The sequence below is a fragment of the Tubulanus polymorphus genome, chromosome 12 (assembly GCF_964204645.1).
Source record: "Tubulanus polymorphus chromosome 12, tnTubPoly1.2, whole genome shotgun sequence".
NCBI classification, from domain to species: Eukaryota; Metazoa; Nemertea; class Palaeonemertea; order Tubulaniformes; family Tubulanidae; genus Tubulanus; species Tubulanus polymorphus.
This window is the reverse complement of record NC_134036.1, coordinates 3247572-3264069: the sequence shown is the minus strand read 5'-3', so window position 1 is coordinate 3264069 and position 16498 is coordinate 3247572. Positions and strand designations below refer to the sequence as shown.

The 16498-nt window shown below is 42.7% G+C and overlaps 1 protein-coding gene across 1 annotated transcript; it reads left to right on the top strand.

The window, feature by feature from the left end:
• Positions 1–3: 3 nt before the first annotated feature.
• Positions 4–9956, top strand: LOC141914188 (uncharacterized). Its single transcript, XM_074805454.1, has 7 exons — positions 4–117; positions 367–435; positions 1076–1231; positions 1755–2407; positions 2805–3227; positions 3690–3807; positions 3885–9956. The coding sequence occupies exons 2-7, from the start codon at positions 417–419 to the stop codon at positions 9176–9178; spliced, it is 6663 nt and encodes a 2220-aa protein (XP_074661555.1). The 5' UTR covers positions 4–117; positions 367–416; the 3' UTR covers positions 9179–9956.
• Positions 9957–16498: the final 6542 nt, after the last annotated feature.

The window sequence follows — 16498 nt, the reverse complement described above, 5'->3', positions numbered from 1 at the left end:
TATTGATGAATATAGCCTCAAGCTGTTCCTCCCTGGGTCAGCCTCCGCCTTACTGACGACGATGCTGCAGCGACGGAAGCGTGTCAGCCTTCGTCTTTGAATCTAGTTGAAAGTTAGGTAAGTCGGTTAACTCCTGATTGCCTCGGATTGTTTCCAGTTTTACGATAAATGCGTTTAAAATGAAGAAAGAAGATGTTTGAATTAAAAGATGATGAAAAAAATCAATTCAGACCGCGTTCGTTGATTGATCGATCGAATCGGATCAATTCGATATTTGCTAGCTCGATCCTGGAATAGACCTCGTCGGGTCTTTAAGCAAAACAACCCCTCTCTTTCTTGATTATCAAACTTCCCTTCTTTTTTTAGTTGTTTGTTGATTTCTGAATAGGATTCGCTAAGCAAGGAACTCCATCATCATGGGCGACCTGTTGATAAGTAAGTATGCTTTTACATGAAATCGCTCTCTTGCCCCAGGGGAGGGGGTATTTTAGTGATCCCCAGCCTGCCTTAGTATTATTGATTTTCAGTTTTTTTCGAAGTTGTTCTTGAGATGATCGAGCTGCGTCTAAAAAAACATTCAGAATCAGAGTTGCCTGACGCAAAAGGTTGATAACCCCATAATCTTACTATAGGTACAATACGAAGAAAAAACAACCGGTGTCATAAACTTTTTTTTCCCGGCCCTGTCAGAAAATAGTGGAACTTCAGTATATATTTTGAGTCCGAGAGCTCGTTGTCAGAAACGGCTTTTCTGTTTGATATGAGTGACAAAAAATGTCACCTATAAAACTGATGGGGGTTTATGGTTTCGGAATCAGTTTTTATATTTAATGAAATTATCACCTATAAAACTGATCAGGGTGTATACTTTGGGAATCAGTTTTATTGGTGAAAAAAATTTTCACCTATAAAACTGATAGGGGGTGTATGGTTTCAGAATCCGAATTTAAAAATTTTGACTCAGTTGTATAAACATTTCCTGCTGCTTCCATTAGTTGTTTTGCGAGTACTGCAGAATGCGAGCCTATCTGCTCAGTCGATGTATGTTTTAGGTGCAGTTTTGACATAATTTCAGGAATTCCTTATCGTTCGCTGAAAGAGTCCGTCCATGAGAACGAGCAAGTTTCCGCGTTGCTGTTAGAAGAACTGATGTTACAACTGAACGCGAGAAGTTTCGTGGACATCATCGAAAAATACAGATTCAAAAACAACGTCGATTTCAACTTCCAAGGTAAGAAGCGACAGAGAGATGCGTGGTTTCGATGACTACTGAAAAATCATTATCAACCCATTAGCACTCAAGCTGCCCATATAAACCCTGCCTATTACTCCTCAAGCTGCCTGTATCCTCCCTGCTATTATTCCTCAAAGCGCCTAAAATATGCAACATCTTCCCATTTGAAATTCTTCAGTATTTGGAGTATGAACATGACAGATCTGAGCGGTCACTTCAAATCAAAAGAAGTCTGGATGGATTTCGGGGGTCAAAAGGACACGATTTCGGTGGCCCACCTCATCAAATCTTATATCATATGAAAGCCTTGACTATTTACTACAAGATAACACAAACTTCAAGTTTGTGTATAACAAGTCTTGTAATACATGAAAATAAAGTGGCTGCGTTGTCCACCATTGCATCATTGCCTGTATCTTGAAAACCAGCATCATGACTGCACAAAAGACTCCACGTGTACCGTATATTTGTTAATTATCCTTTTCGTCTTTAATTTATTCCATTTCGTTTTATTCGACAGAATTTGACGATCTGTTGCTCGAACTGTACCGAAAGAGTACGCTGAAAAATCTCGGCGGCGAAAACGTCGAATTATCGCGACAAAATTTTGCCGTTTTATCGCCGCGCTCCAGATTCGCGAGCGCTCCGGCGGAAGCGATTCCTCCGGATCCGATTCCGGTCAGAGATAACCAGCGCCTGAGCGCGACGAGCGAAACTGAATCGGCGACGCATACGACGGAAAACTCGATTATTCCGACCGAAACGATAGTAATCTCACCGGATGAAACACCGGTTACCGAAAAAACCGCTAGGAGAAAAAAATCGAAGAAATCGAAATCGCAGCGCAAAGATAACGATTCGGTCGATTTGAATCGGGCGACCAAACGAGATGTCAACTCGTCGACTGAACAGACGCAACAGGTCGATGTCAACTCGTCGACTGAACAGACGCAACATGTCGATGTCAACTCGTCAACTGAACAGACGCAGAAATTCATCGTAATAGACGGTGTTCTTCACTTATTGAAAGCGAACGACAAGCAAGTCGCGGCTACTGATGAAAAAGTGGAAATGGACACGGGAACATGCGGTGGTTCTTATTCATCAGAAGCGACAGCAACTGACACATCGGTTGACCGAGCCAGCCGAGGCAATACCAAAACAGCACTTCAGGTATGCATCGAGAAAAATATGCCAGTGTCAGGGTTCCTGCGTCCCATAAAATCCCTAAAAAAAACATGGATATATGTTGAAATTGCTGGATCTTGCGCAAAATCACACAGTTTCTGTCAGTTTATGTTTTACGTATTTCACAGGTAAATTTATTGGCAGATCAGGGATAAGTCGGGGATATTTATTGAGAATGCTAGTTCGCATGTAAAATCAAACAGTTTCCGTCTAGTGTCTTATGTATTTGACTGTGTTAATTGATCGGATTTTTAGCAGATCAAGTCAGGGAAAACAACGTGTGCATATCATGCAATAGTCAGGGAAAATAAAGTCAAATAAAAGAGCCCACCCTTCTTAGTCATTCGTTAATGAATGTAATGTGTTTTATTGTTTGTTTCAGCGCAAGCCAAGAAACCTGAGTCAGACGCCGGCTGCGTCTGGGATCGACGTATGCAAGAGTGTGTCGACTGCGATTGCAGATGAACCTGCGGCGAAAACCGATAATGGACAGACTTCAGCCGAATCGAAACAGAACGACGCTCCGCCAACTAAACCGGACAGAAAAAGAGAAAAGCGCGATGAATCAACAAAGCAGAGAGACATCGAACAGAAGACCGTTTCACAGGATGAGGACACACGGAATACAACAGACGAGTCACGGAACAAAGCGTCGAGGGGGAGGAAAACGAAAGCGTCGCGAAAGCAAAAGCTCGTCGCGCGCTCCGACGATGAACAAGCGTCTGCTAAGAGAAAAATCATCGAAAGCGACAACAACGAGGAAGAGAAAGCGGCAGATAATAGTAGAAAATCGAAAAAAGTGAAGGTAATTTCAATTCAAAACCACCTGTACGGTAGAACTTGATCAATCCGGATTTTCACTTAATTTGGATGAAATATTTTTCCATTTTATTTGGAACCATGTGTAAACTATTATTCATAATTGGCTTTGTTGAATACAATGTACTGATTTAGAGTTGCTGTGAACTAAATATGTTTGACTTCGGATAAAATTCGTAAACTCGAGTTTAGGTAGAGACTTTATTATAGGCAAAATAAACATTCAGTCAATGCATTCTTTCAATTTCTAGCGTGATTTCAGAAAATCACCGGAAAAATTTTAATTGAAAATGATCTATAAACACCAGATATTAGACATTTTATCAACGCATTTTTCTTAAATGATTGTCGATCGTTCGCTCTTAGTGAATCCAGGTTACAGAATGATACCTGTAATAACGCTCTCGGATGATATTTATTTGAATTTTGTTGATTTGTTTTCGCACAGCGTCATCATTCTGCTACAAGCGATACTCCTGATGTAAATCCTGTTGTCGATCTCAACTGTAATGAAGCGATGGAAGAAGATACGTCATCAATTATGCAGAAAACTCAGACAAAGTCCGGTACGTTCGATTTCTACAAGTGCGCAGAGTTATCGCAAAGCGTGTGTTTTCTTGATGATATTTCGTTGAATTTTCAGACACAAAAATATCGAATAGGAAAAAGAGGGCATCGACCAGAAAATCACGCGCCATCGACCAAATGAAAACTACTACGACCGCCGTCGAGATTTCCGATAAGAACGACCGTCAGAAACGAACGCGTCGTAAAAGTTGTTGCGTTTGTCGCGAGATGTTCGCCAACGAATCGAAATGTCTGCGCCACGCGGCGTCGGCGCACGCGAACGAGTGTCCGTACGTGTGCTACGCGTGCGGTTACGCGTTCCGCGCGTTGTCGACGCTCGACAAACACGTCGCCGACAATCACTGGCAGCTCGTTTACGAACACGAGTGCACGATCTGCCCGCCGAAGAGTCGACGCGTTTACGCCGTCGAGAGCCACGCGCTCCGACACGGGCTCGACGTGCACCGCAGCGGAGCGGTGTACACGACGCGCATACGCTGTCACACGTGCCCGCGGTATTTCCCGGACGCGGTAGCCGCGCGCGAGCACGCCGCTGACGCGCACCCGATCGAGCGACGCGTGCCGATTTACGCGTGTAATTTGTGCAAGCAGCGTTTCGTCGACGTAGACGAGTTGAAGATTCACGATTGCGGCGCCGTCGTAACCGCCAACCCAAAGGTCTACCTGTGCGATGCTTGTTCGTGGGCTGGTTTAAGCGAGTGCGAATGCGAGCAGCACATCTTCGCCGCGCACGGCCGGACGTGCAAGGGCTGCGGGGCGTCGTATCGTAAGAAACACGCGTACGACAAACACGTCGGTAGCTGCCTCGCCAGATGCGGCATCGCGCACGATTCGAGGCTACGCATGGTGCAAGCTCAGCTGCAGACGGAAACCGAGGACGATACTGCGTCCCGGGTCGGCGCCAAACGAGATCACGTAATCTGCCCACTGTGCAAAGCATCGATGAAAATGGCGTCGTTGCGGCGTCACCTGGTGCATCATTCGTCCAATCAGCAGCCGTGCAAGTGCGCTATTTGCTCGACGATTTTCGACCACGTTAACGCCGCCATTCCGCACTTCCGTCACGAGCATCCAGGTGTACCGATGAAAATTATTACGATGGAAGATGAGAATGAAGATGATGATGAAGTTAATGATGGGAAACTAGATTCTGAAGTCGCAGCAGCAGAGAAATCGAGTGAGCCTCAACGGACGCTAACCACGCCACCTAATGAGACCATGCAGACAATATCTCCTAGTGAGCCTCATCAGACAAAAACAACGCTGCCCAGCGAGACCCTGCAGACTCAGCCTGCCACGAAATCAACACCCCCTAGTGAGACCCTGCAGACTCTGCCTACCACAAAACTAACACCCCCTAGTGAGACCCTGCAGACTCAGCCTGCCACAAAAACAACAACTACTGGTGAGACCGCGCAGACTCGGCCTGCCACAAAAACAACAACTACTAGTGAGACCGCGCAGACTCGGCCTGCCTCAAAAACAACAACTTCTAGTGAGACCGCGCAGACTCGGCCTGCCAGGAAGACAACACCCCCTAGTGAGACCCTGCAGACTCAGCCTGCCACAAAAACAACAACTACTAGTGAGACCGCGCAGACTCGGCCTGCCTCAAAAACAACAACTACTAGTGAGACCGCGCAGACTCGGCCTGCCAGAAAGACAACACCCTCTAGTGAGACCCTGCAGACTCAGCCTGCCTCAAAAACAACAACTACTAGTGAGACTGTGCAGACTCCGCCTGCCTCAAAGACAACACCCCCTAGTGAGCCTCATCAGAATCAGGTATCGGCTAAAATAAAAATGTCGCCTCCTTGTGAACCCCCTGAAGCTCGTAAGAAATCAACATCATCTCAGACTAGCAGTAGCAGCAGCAACAGCAAGACTCGCCAAACATCAGCCGTTGCTAAAGCTACCTTAAAACCATCGATCGGAAAGCAATATCGATGCGAAGTTTGCGAGAAGCGATTCACGCTGCATCGTTTAGCGCAGGCACATAAGAGATCGCATACGAGCAGCTTTGAAGCAGCGTCGTTCAAGTGTACGCTCTGTAGCCGTCGATTCGTCAACCGCGATTCGTTGATTCTGCATAAACACCGGCGACACGGAATCGCGCGCAGACACTTCGCGTGCCACCTGTGCACGGCGAGTCGTCCGTCATTCGCGTCGTGGTCGCGGCTGAATTCGCACAAACGCCGACACCATCTGTCGAATCGCGCGTTCGCGTGTTCAATCTGCGAACGGAGGTTCGCGTCGCGCGTTCTCCTGTTGACGCACGTCGCGCAGCACACAACCCAACGCGACTACTGGTGCGAGGCGTGCGCGTGTTCGTTCCACTTGAAGAAGCTTTACAAGATGCACATGCGTATGCACCGGAAACCGTATCCGTGCGTACGATGCGACCGCGGGTTCACCGATAAAACGTACCTGCGACGGCACCTGGCGACCGTGCATCCGTCCTCGAAGCGATGTCGACATTGCGCGCGAGCGTTCCCGTCGCTTGCGGAATTGAAACAGCATTTCGTTCAATGCCATGACTACCGAAAATGCGCATCGTGTGATTGGGGCGTATTTGAGTCGCGGTCGCTGCTATCCGAACATGAGAAATCAGTCCATTCTTCTCAGTCCGGACTAGAGAATCGCGACAAGACCGATCACTCCTCGTCAGTTACATCTCCTGCATCCAATGTTGGTGAAAATACACAGTTGAAGTCAACCTCTTCTGCAATCGGTAAAGATGATTCGCCTTCGAAAGTTTCATTAAGCCAAAATTCATCGTCATCATCATCGCTAGAGTCTTCAGGAAGCGCAACATCATCGAAGATTGCATCACCACCACTAGGGGGCGATAGTCGCGCGAAGACTTCGACAACGGGTACTACGACTCGCGATGAACTGCAGAAGCGTATCATACAGAAGATGCAAGCATTGCAGAAACGACTGCCGCCCGAGCGCAACAAGTGTTCCGTCTGCGGAATGAACTTCCAACACACGTACGAATTGGTGCGACACGTTTCCAAACACGCCGTCGCTGAGAAACCCGTCTCCGCCAGTAACAGCATTGAACCGGCCGCTGGCGCCACTGTCGTTCCAGACGAAAAACTAATGCGTAAACCGGTGGTCGCTTTGAAGCGTTGCGATTCGGAGATCGTCGAAAGAGTTGCGAAAATACCGGCCGCCAAACCAAAAATCCTGCCGAGCGAAGAACGCGAGAAAATTACGTCAGAAGCTTCTGACGACGTCGCCGAGTCAACCGATCATTGTCCGACTTGTCAGCGGAGCGTGGAATCTCGTGTCGAACTGGACAAACATTTTCATGCCGATCACGAAACGACCGTCGCTACGAAAGCGTGCTTGTCTTGCGGGCGAAGCTCGCAAGCATCCGCCGGCAGCCACGGATGTCCGACCGAATCATACAAATCGAAGAGGATATCTCATAGCAAAATAGTTCTGTCGAAAATTGAAACGACGAAGCGCAATCAGCACAAGAAATCGCATCATGAAAAAGATCAGGAAGATGTTGCAAAATCGAAGATTGATAAATCGAAAAGTTCTCCCGAAGTTCTGTCAAAAGGAGAAGAGATCGTCGACGAAATGAAACGCAAAGCAGAACCTGTCACATCCAAAAGTTCCCAGGGAAAAGATTCGATGGTCGGAGAAAAAGCAAATAGTGAAATTAAAGGGATTGGATTGGAAACGAAACGGGCGGCTGAAGGAAAGACGAGGCTCCCGGAGACGGAGATTCCGCCCAAGAAGCAGAAACCACGACCAGCACTAATTAGCTCGTCGAGGAAACGACTGAGCTTCGAAGAAATGCTTGATTACGACCATGAAACTATCGCGAAATCAAAACCATTGTCAAAACGTGATTCAAAACCACGAGCTTCGAAATCCACACCTGGATTGGATGCTGCTGCTGCTGCTGCTAAAAACAATGTCGGGGTTATATCTGAGGAAAAATCGAAACCGTCCTCGGAGGTTAGACGTAGTCTACGTGAGGAATTTACTCCTCTTGTGAAGAACAGTGAATCGGCGGAGTTGAAATCTACTGGTGATGATGATTGCGGCGATGTTCGAGTTGAACAGAGTAGCGGTGAAGAGTTGAACAGCGATGTTACTGAAACCGCTTCAACTAACTTAAGAGAACGCGAGAAAAGTGAAGTGCCAGAGGTTAGCGAGGCTACTGAGGTCAAAGTAGTGGCTCCTGGTCCTGTTGTGTTAGAAAAACCTGTTTTCGCGTTGAAATTAGATGAAAATGAGTCTGAAGAAAGAAAACCAGGAGAGGATGCGAATGATGTTGTGATCCGGAACGAAGATAGAAATGATGGTGACGATGATGAAAAGATGGACGAAGATAGCTGCGAAAAAATGGACGAAATCGCAGAGAGCCTTCAGTCGAAAATACAACAGCAAGATCTGGCGGAAGAAATCGAAGAGAAGATGGACGAATTGGAGCGAATGAAATCGGAATTGTTGGAGAAACTAGATGAACTGGAGGAAGAGCAAGAAGGAATATGCGGCAATGATGAGGATGATGATGACATGAATACAGAGGACGAGGTCGATATAGGAGACGCGATAGAAGCTGTCGGCGAATCGGTTGACGCGATGTTGACAGCTGACATGGATTGCGACGATAATAGTCCATTCGTGTTGAAACTCGATAGTTCCATGAATTCGACCCCGAACTCGGACAGAGAAAGTACGTTCGTACTCGCGGCTGCGGAGGTGTCCGTCGAGGCGGTTACAGCGGACGATGAACGATGCCAGCAGTCGCCGCGATGCTGCTCATCGCCGCGTCCGCAGGACTCCGACAAATTCCCGTGTGGCGAAATATCGCCGCCGGATCTAGAAGAGAAAGCGATGCCCGTACCGAGGAATGATTTTAGGGTAAAGAACGTTCTGCTTTCCGACGCTGCGAATACTGGTGCGATTTCCAAAGAAGAAATTCAGCACGATAACAGTTTCACGATACAAACCGACGTCGAAACTGAACATTCCGGACAGTTAGACGACGAAAGCAGCGGCGCCGACTACTCGTGCGAAATCGAGCATTTCGACGGCAAAAATCTGTTCGATAGTTTCTTGGAATCCGTCGATCCTTGCCTTAATGATAGCGATATTCCGATGGTCGCGGGTTTAATCGGTGACACGGAGAATCAACAAAACGAAGATCCAAAAATTTTATCTGATCGCGATGAGAAAGACGGCGAGATACGAGCTGAGTTTGGACATGACAACAATCGCGACACCACTTCTGCGATTCGAGGCGAAATATCCGATCAGACCACCGCGGGTCCTGATGTCGACGATCTTTCGACAGAATCTGTCGAAGCGGATAAAGATTAATTACGTTGTGCAATTGATACGATTCTTAGTAATCAATGCTGAAGATAGCATTTATTAGAAATGTAGCCTGGGTTTTCCCAGCAACCCCAGCCCGCTGTCAACGGGGATTCCAGGGTATCGCATCAGCCCTTTGATAGTACATGTACATACAGTAGAACTCAGTTGATTCGGATGACTTGAGACTGCCCAGATTTCTCGGAATTAAGTCAAATCCGAATTGTGAATAGTATTTTACATTTTCTAGGTTTAACGGATTAAATATTTCGGCCGAATTAAACGAAAACCCTGATTAAAAGTCTGGATTCAGCGAGTTCTACTGTAGTCAAAGCCTCCATGGATGCACTTCCAAATGCCAAGTTTAAACCTACTTTGCGTCAGTAAGGCTGAATAGAAATTACGGCGCAAGGAAGTGATTAAAATATAGGCTTTAATATTAATGTACAGGCATTTTTAAGTTGATTTATGTACAGTATTTGAAGACATGTTTTTTGTAGTTTCACTATCAAATTTAATCGATGCGGATATATATGTACTTATTGTTTGTATATTAAGAAAAACTGTTGTTTTTATCTTGTAGTTAATTTTTTTGTCATTCACTCTATAGTTTTCTTTAGAAAAGTTTAATAAGGACCAGTGACTTAACAGATATTTTTGTTTTGTTTCGTTAATTACAATTTGATAATCAATTGTGACGTTTCATTAAGTATTAAATCGAATTAGTATTAAAAAGATTAATATTCAATCACACTTGTGTGCAAAGTTTTGATTTAGTCGTCTCAGTTTAATAATGTGTTATTGAAGAATAAATAGTCTCATTTATATCGAAAAGTAACGGCATTGTTTTAGAATTCTTGGATTTTTTCAACTTATTAAACTGCATAATTATCTTTTATTATCCAAGGAAATTTCTAAGTTTCTTAAAAGAGGGAAATGAATTGGCAGTTACAGTTAAGGTGACTTGAACAACAAGAGTTGACGTATGGTGTTCCAGATACATATGAAGAAATTGGTGTTTAGATTTTTCCATTCGGTCCCAGGAAAAATCCTTTGATGAATCCTTTGGGAAGTGTGATGAGTCTCATCACTTCCATGAATAAACAAAGCCAATTCAAAAGCTAAATGACTCGGGGCAGGTCCATAGAAGCCAAATTCGCTTCTCGGGGCAGGTGGTTCGTTATATGCAGAAGATGAAATGCGCCTCTCAGGACAGGTCGCTATCTGCAGAAGATGAAATGCGCCTCTCAGGACAGGTCGCTATCTGCAGAAGATGAAATGCGCCTCTCAGGACAGGTCGCTATCTGCAGAAGCTAAATTCGCCTCTTGGTGATAATTCTCTCAGAATTCTACCTCGGAAAAGCGCACCCTCAGAACACTTTTTAAAAGAATATAACAAAAATATCGCATTACGTCAGAAATTCGGAACACCCGAGACGCGATTGCTGGGGGTCTTATAGGCTTATCAAATAGATCATAGGTAATGCCTGGTGCAATGGGACGTTACTTACAAATTCTACATCTTGAATAGTTTTTTAGGACACGAGCAAAAGATGGCTTTACGTTCACAAAAAAACGAATCAGTCGATAATGAATTAGATGATTATCTGATATTTTACTTGAAATAACTGAATCAATCAATCGACAGTAACTTGTTTGTTTACGGCTATAGTAATCTTCGCACTTTACACGAAACCACAAAATTATTTGAAATACCATTGCAATACAAGAACATAAAAACAAACTGTAAGAGACATTATTCAACGGTAAAAGCTTTCCTAAAAATGTTTTGAAGTTGGCGTTTAAAAGCATCGACAGATTCCCGAATACGGTAAATATTCCATCTCTGCGATCGTTATCAAAAAGTAAGCCGGCATCTTCAGAAATCTACCAAATGCGTTCATCATTTGACTAGAAATTTACGTTCAATGAAGTTGGTTGATGTTTTTTTTTTGTATTTTATTACGCGTACAACCGTCGTAAATGATAAACAGACATCGATGCAACCAAGAGAGTCTGAAAACGATCAGGGTATTCAAATTGTTTGCTTTAATCATTAGTTTTTTCGATCAAGTTCAATACTCCATATGCCGGGTGTATAGAGGTGACGTCGCCTCAGTGTTTTATCATGCGGTCACTTCGACAATTCGAATGTTCAGAGTTATTTCTATAGATCAATATTCAATGGTACCCGTGTGCCCGGTCTATATGCTGGATGTATACAGAGGTGACGTCACGATCGCCCCATGTGTGCAACAGCGGAACGGTCTTCACACTTCAATGTAAACGCTTTCAACTACTAGAGACAACAGCGCGGCTGCCTATTGGTCAGGATTGAAATACGCCACCAGTCGACAGTGAGTAGAATCACTAAGCCGGTCATTCATCTCTTGATCTTCACACTGTGTAGACCTGATTTCGAATATGGCGTTCATCCCGGCGATCATCCTGGCGATCATCCCGGCGATCATCCTGGCTATCATCCTCGCGATTACGCTGCGCTCTACTAGCTGGTTCTTTCCATATAAAGAACGATGTCTTTATGTTTTATGTGTTACTGTCCGTCCGTGTACTGTCGTGTACTGTTCGGTGTTTATCAACCCGTTCTATTTTTCAGGATCTAATCCGTTTTATTTTTCAGGGCCGATTTATCCGTCGATTTTCAACGTTCTATGGAACAAAACTAATGTCCGAAAGCGTCGGCTCCTTCGCCGGTCATGTGCAGGGGATGTCAGAAAAAGAGTCGGTCAGGAAATGCTGCCCTCTACACGCCTTCATACGGAACACGAAAACCAGGACGACAACTGCTTCACGTTCGTTATCTAACTGCAGAGTGTGCTTGGCGACGTCAATGACGGGCACATCTGTCGGATTGTTCGCGGTAAAAATGGAGCGGTTATACTGGACTGTCACGCCACTAGTATCCATTGGTCCTTGTGACCGCTCGGATGAGGGATGATTCTACTGTCACGCCTTTGATTTCTGGTATTCATTGAGTCGGCTGAGGGATGATTCTACTGTCTCGCCCTTTGATTTCTAGTTTGAGTGCTAGATTTCATTGTGTCCTTGTGACAACCCGGTCAGTGGATGAAGTCTCTTGTCGGCTTGTGAGTGCTAGATTCATTGTGTCCTTGTGACCACCCGGTCAGTGGATGAAGTCTCTTGTCACGCTTTTGGTGCTAGTTGAGATCCTGAATCTCAATCCGGTCAATCTGGTTGTACTGCGCTATTTTTGCCTTGAACAATCGCACAGGTTTGTCAGTTACTAACGTAGCCCAGTACACCCTGTGGTTAGATGGTGTACGTGGGGAGTTGTCATTCAGGTTTTCGCATTCTGTGTGAGGGCGTGTAGAGGGCAGCGAATTCCTGGCCGACTCTTTTTCTGGTATCCTCCACTCATGAACGGCGAAGGAGAGCCGACGCTTTCGGCCATTAGTTTTGTTCCGTACCAGGTTTTCATCTCTGTTCTTTTTTTCATTTCAGGACTCCCACAGAAGACAACGACGCCCCAAGAGGACAGAAGATGGCGATGCTACAACAAGATGATACTGAACTCGGCATTCTTGAGAAAGTTAAGTTGATAAACATGTAAATTACAATTAATCGAAGAATTGTAACTACAGAATGTCTTTCTTTTACTCATTTTAGGTACACTTAATCTGAACACGCCCATCATGATTAAGAAGATGACGGAGACACCATAGGACGATGAAAAAAGGATGCTCGGCAATCTTGAGAAAGTTAAGTTGATTAACATGTAAATCACAATTAATCAAAGAATTGTTTGACTACAGAATGTCTTTCTTTTACTCATTTTAGGTAGACTTAATCTGAACACGCCCACCACGATTAAGAAGATGACGGAGACACCATAGGACGATGCAAAAAGGATGCTCAGCAATCTTAAGAAAGTTAAGTTGATACACATGTCAATTACAATTAATCAATTCTGTGACTACAGAATGTCATTCTTTTACTCATTGCAGCTTAACATGAATCTGAAAAGGCCCAGCATGAGATACATCAGCCATCTAGAACCTACCGACCAGAAGTCACCACAGAAAACTCCAGCTTGCATTAAACTCGTCAACAAAACACCGAGAGACCTTTCGAAACGGAACCTGGCAGTCTTGATAAAAAGCTAAGTTGATTTTTCATTTCTGGTTTAGCATCAATGGCAGGATGCGTAGCACTGAAGAGAACAGAGGCGCTGGTGAAGTTCTCAATATTCTAAATTTTACTATTTACTGATTGAAGATTGAAGCTCTGTAGCCGGTATATGGTTATCAGTGAGTTGAAATCTATGACAATCATTGCTCTAAATAGTACTCGTTAGGTCTCATATGAATATTCTTGGCTGAGTAATGAAGTGTAGATAGGTCAGTTATTAATCAACAGATTTAACTTAAGTGTTACTAGGATATAGGCAGTCAAATTACCAAAACAAACTATAGCTAAAATTATAGCTATATAGCTTAATAATTAACTGATTGTTTAGATATCTAAAATAAAGATGAATTTAAATGATCTGAAATTCTTCTAGTATAGACATTTCAGACCTCTATATTGTTAAATTTACATGTGACGGTCTGCACGGCTGATCTTATATCCAGCCTCATATTCTGTTGTCACTAGTCTTAAACAGTGATGTATCAATGCTGCTGAACTACTATTAGTTATGGTCTTAAGCCGCAATCAATTTCGATCAATCTTTCCGCTGCAAAAAAACATGGCAATTTCAGCTGAACTCTATCCTGGAAATAATGGTCTTCGATTGGTAAATGACAACCAAAAGTAGATGACTACTGATGCCGATGAAAACTGCAGACGTCCAGATGAGAAGTTGTAGAGCCAGCAGCAGCGAGTTATCGCCCAACGATGGATTTCTTCAACGAATGATGGTGGATCTCTACCAACACCGATTCAGGAGCAGCAGTAGCGGATCCCATCAACACTCGAGGAGCAGCATGGACAATAGCGCGTCTTATAAACACTGATCCAGGAGGAGCAGAGACAATAGTGTATCTTATAAACACTGACTGAGGAGTAGCTAGTGCATCTTATAAACACTGACTGAGGAGCAGCTAGTGCATCTTATAAGCACTGACTGAGGAGCTGTCAGTGCATCTTATAAACACTGACTCAGGAGCAGCTAGTGCATCTTATAAACACTGACTCAGGAGCAGCTAGTGCATCTTAGAAACACTTGAGGAGCGGCTAGTGCATCTTATAAACACTTGAGGAGCAGCTTGTGCATCTTATGAACACTCGAGGAGCAACAGAGACAATAATTGACTTCAAAGTAATGTAAAGTACTGATTTATTTTTACACTTGTACAAACTGGTCTAGTCAGAAATGTAGGTTCACAAAATTTACCAGATTACAGTCTACTTGTAATGAATTATTCAATGAAATTGAAGTTAGGTTAATTAGGGTTCTGTGGCCTGAGAAGGAACTATCTACGTTTGAATATTGCAATAAAATCGCATCCTTATACTTTAAATTAATTGGGCGAACTGTTTTCGAAAAGACTAATGAATTTATAAACAGGAGTCATTCTGTTTTGTAATCTTTACTGAAAGTTCCTTCTTAGAGTCTCAAAAAATCTACGCTGTGTGATTTTGACCTTTGCTCCCAGATAGATTTGTTAAGTTAGGTTAGATTAGTTAAGTTAGGTTTGTGACGCTGTTTTAATGATCACGTCCACTGCCTAGGTGCGACTCATAGAATGGTTGAGTTGCGCGTAAACTGAGATATACCGGTAGAATCAACATGATATTGTGAACTTAAGTTCAGATAATTTTCATACTTAGTTAAGCTTAACTTTGAATGATTTGAAACCTGTTCTCCGTATCAGCCTGCCATGATTGGATGAATGGTCTATCAATCTAAGAAATAGTGGTTCATTTTATATTTCCTTGGATGAAAATAATGTGCTTTGCCTAAACGTTTAAGTAGCCAGGATTTTAAAAAGTTGTATGTGCGAAAATATGTCGACATAAATTTTTAGACTTAACTTTTAGACATAATAAAGAAGACATGCGTAATATTCTGTTTTTGGATTTCAATGTTTAAAAAATCATCACTTGGCCAAAAAGTGTGGGGCCGCAACTACATTTCTGTACATACTCGCTTTTTAACATTTGCTTGGAAACAAATTTCTGCGATTGGAAATCATTTAAATGTATCAAGATTTTTATGGACGACTGACTTACACGAATGTTAAAACAGCCATGAACTTAAATTACTGATATTACTGATGTTGATTATTTATTCAAAGTATAATCATTTAATGTTTTCTAAAGCTGGAAGAAATATGTCAGTGAAGTAATAACGTCTTAAAATCTCAATTGAGACAATGTAAGTAGGTAGAAATATAGTTTTCTAATAAAAATGTCAACGAAAATGAAATTATTGATTGATTTGTTTATCTTAGGCTGTCCTGGGTGAATTCGTAGGTTTTACCTTGAATATTTATTTCAAGGGAATTTATTATGTTTGAAAATCCTTAAGATGAGACGAGAAAAAGTTTGCAAAATTCTAGTTTTCTAATAAAAATAATGTTAATTCAAATGAAATTAAAGATTGATTTATTAATCTTAAGCTTTTTAGAGTGAATTCATAGGTTTTATCTCTAGTTTAATGCTTTTATGTTGAACTGTTTTCGCAATACAGTTCACGTGTTTGTTCACTAGGAACTTATGTTATATATTCATTAGGATCTTACATGATGAATCCTTGAGTATAATACCTGTCATTTAACAAGGTATAATTGTTGTCATAAGAATAAAACTACACACATGTTCATCCACTTCGATTGTTTAGTTTAGTTTAGTTTATAGCAACTTTTTCAATGTTGTGGTTTTCAGTGGTTCATAAAATACTGATTTAATTAAGGTCCTGTCGAAAAAAGAGGATAAATGATCCTTGATAAATGAGGAATATATGAACAATTAGTAAATTGTCCCATGGTTGGACTGTTTTTGAAATAGAACCCAAATGTTAGGAACTTGCCTTGAGCACTCGCCTGACATTTTGTATTAATTGTTTAATGGGTAATCTGGGGAATAAAATCTGATTGATACAATTTACACGAACGTAAAAACGTTATAAACATAAATTATCGATATCATTGTTGATTTGTTATTGATAGTATAATTATTTTGATATTTTTCATTTCAAAGCTGGAAGAAAAAACGTCTGAATACTTATTTCAAGCAATTTATTATGTTTGAAAATCTTTAAGTTAAGACGAGGCAAAGTTTGCAAATTTATATTTTTCTAATAAAAATAATTGTCAATCAACATGAAATTAAAGATGGGTT

Excerpts from the sequence above, each read along its gene's own strand:
- LOC141914188 (XM_074805454.1), top strand. Across the intron at positions 2,408-2,804 it reads ATACCAAAACAGCACTTCAG|CGCAAGCCAAGAAACCTGAG; the intron begins GTATGCATCGAG and ends TGTTTGTTTCAG. Across the intron at positions 3,228-3,689 it reads GAAAATCGAAAAAAGTGAAG|CGTCATCATTCTGCTACAAG; the intron begins GTAATTTCAATT and ends GTTTTCGCACAG.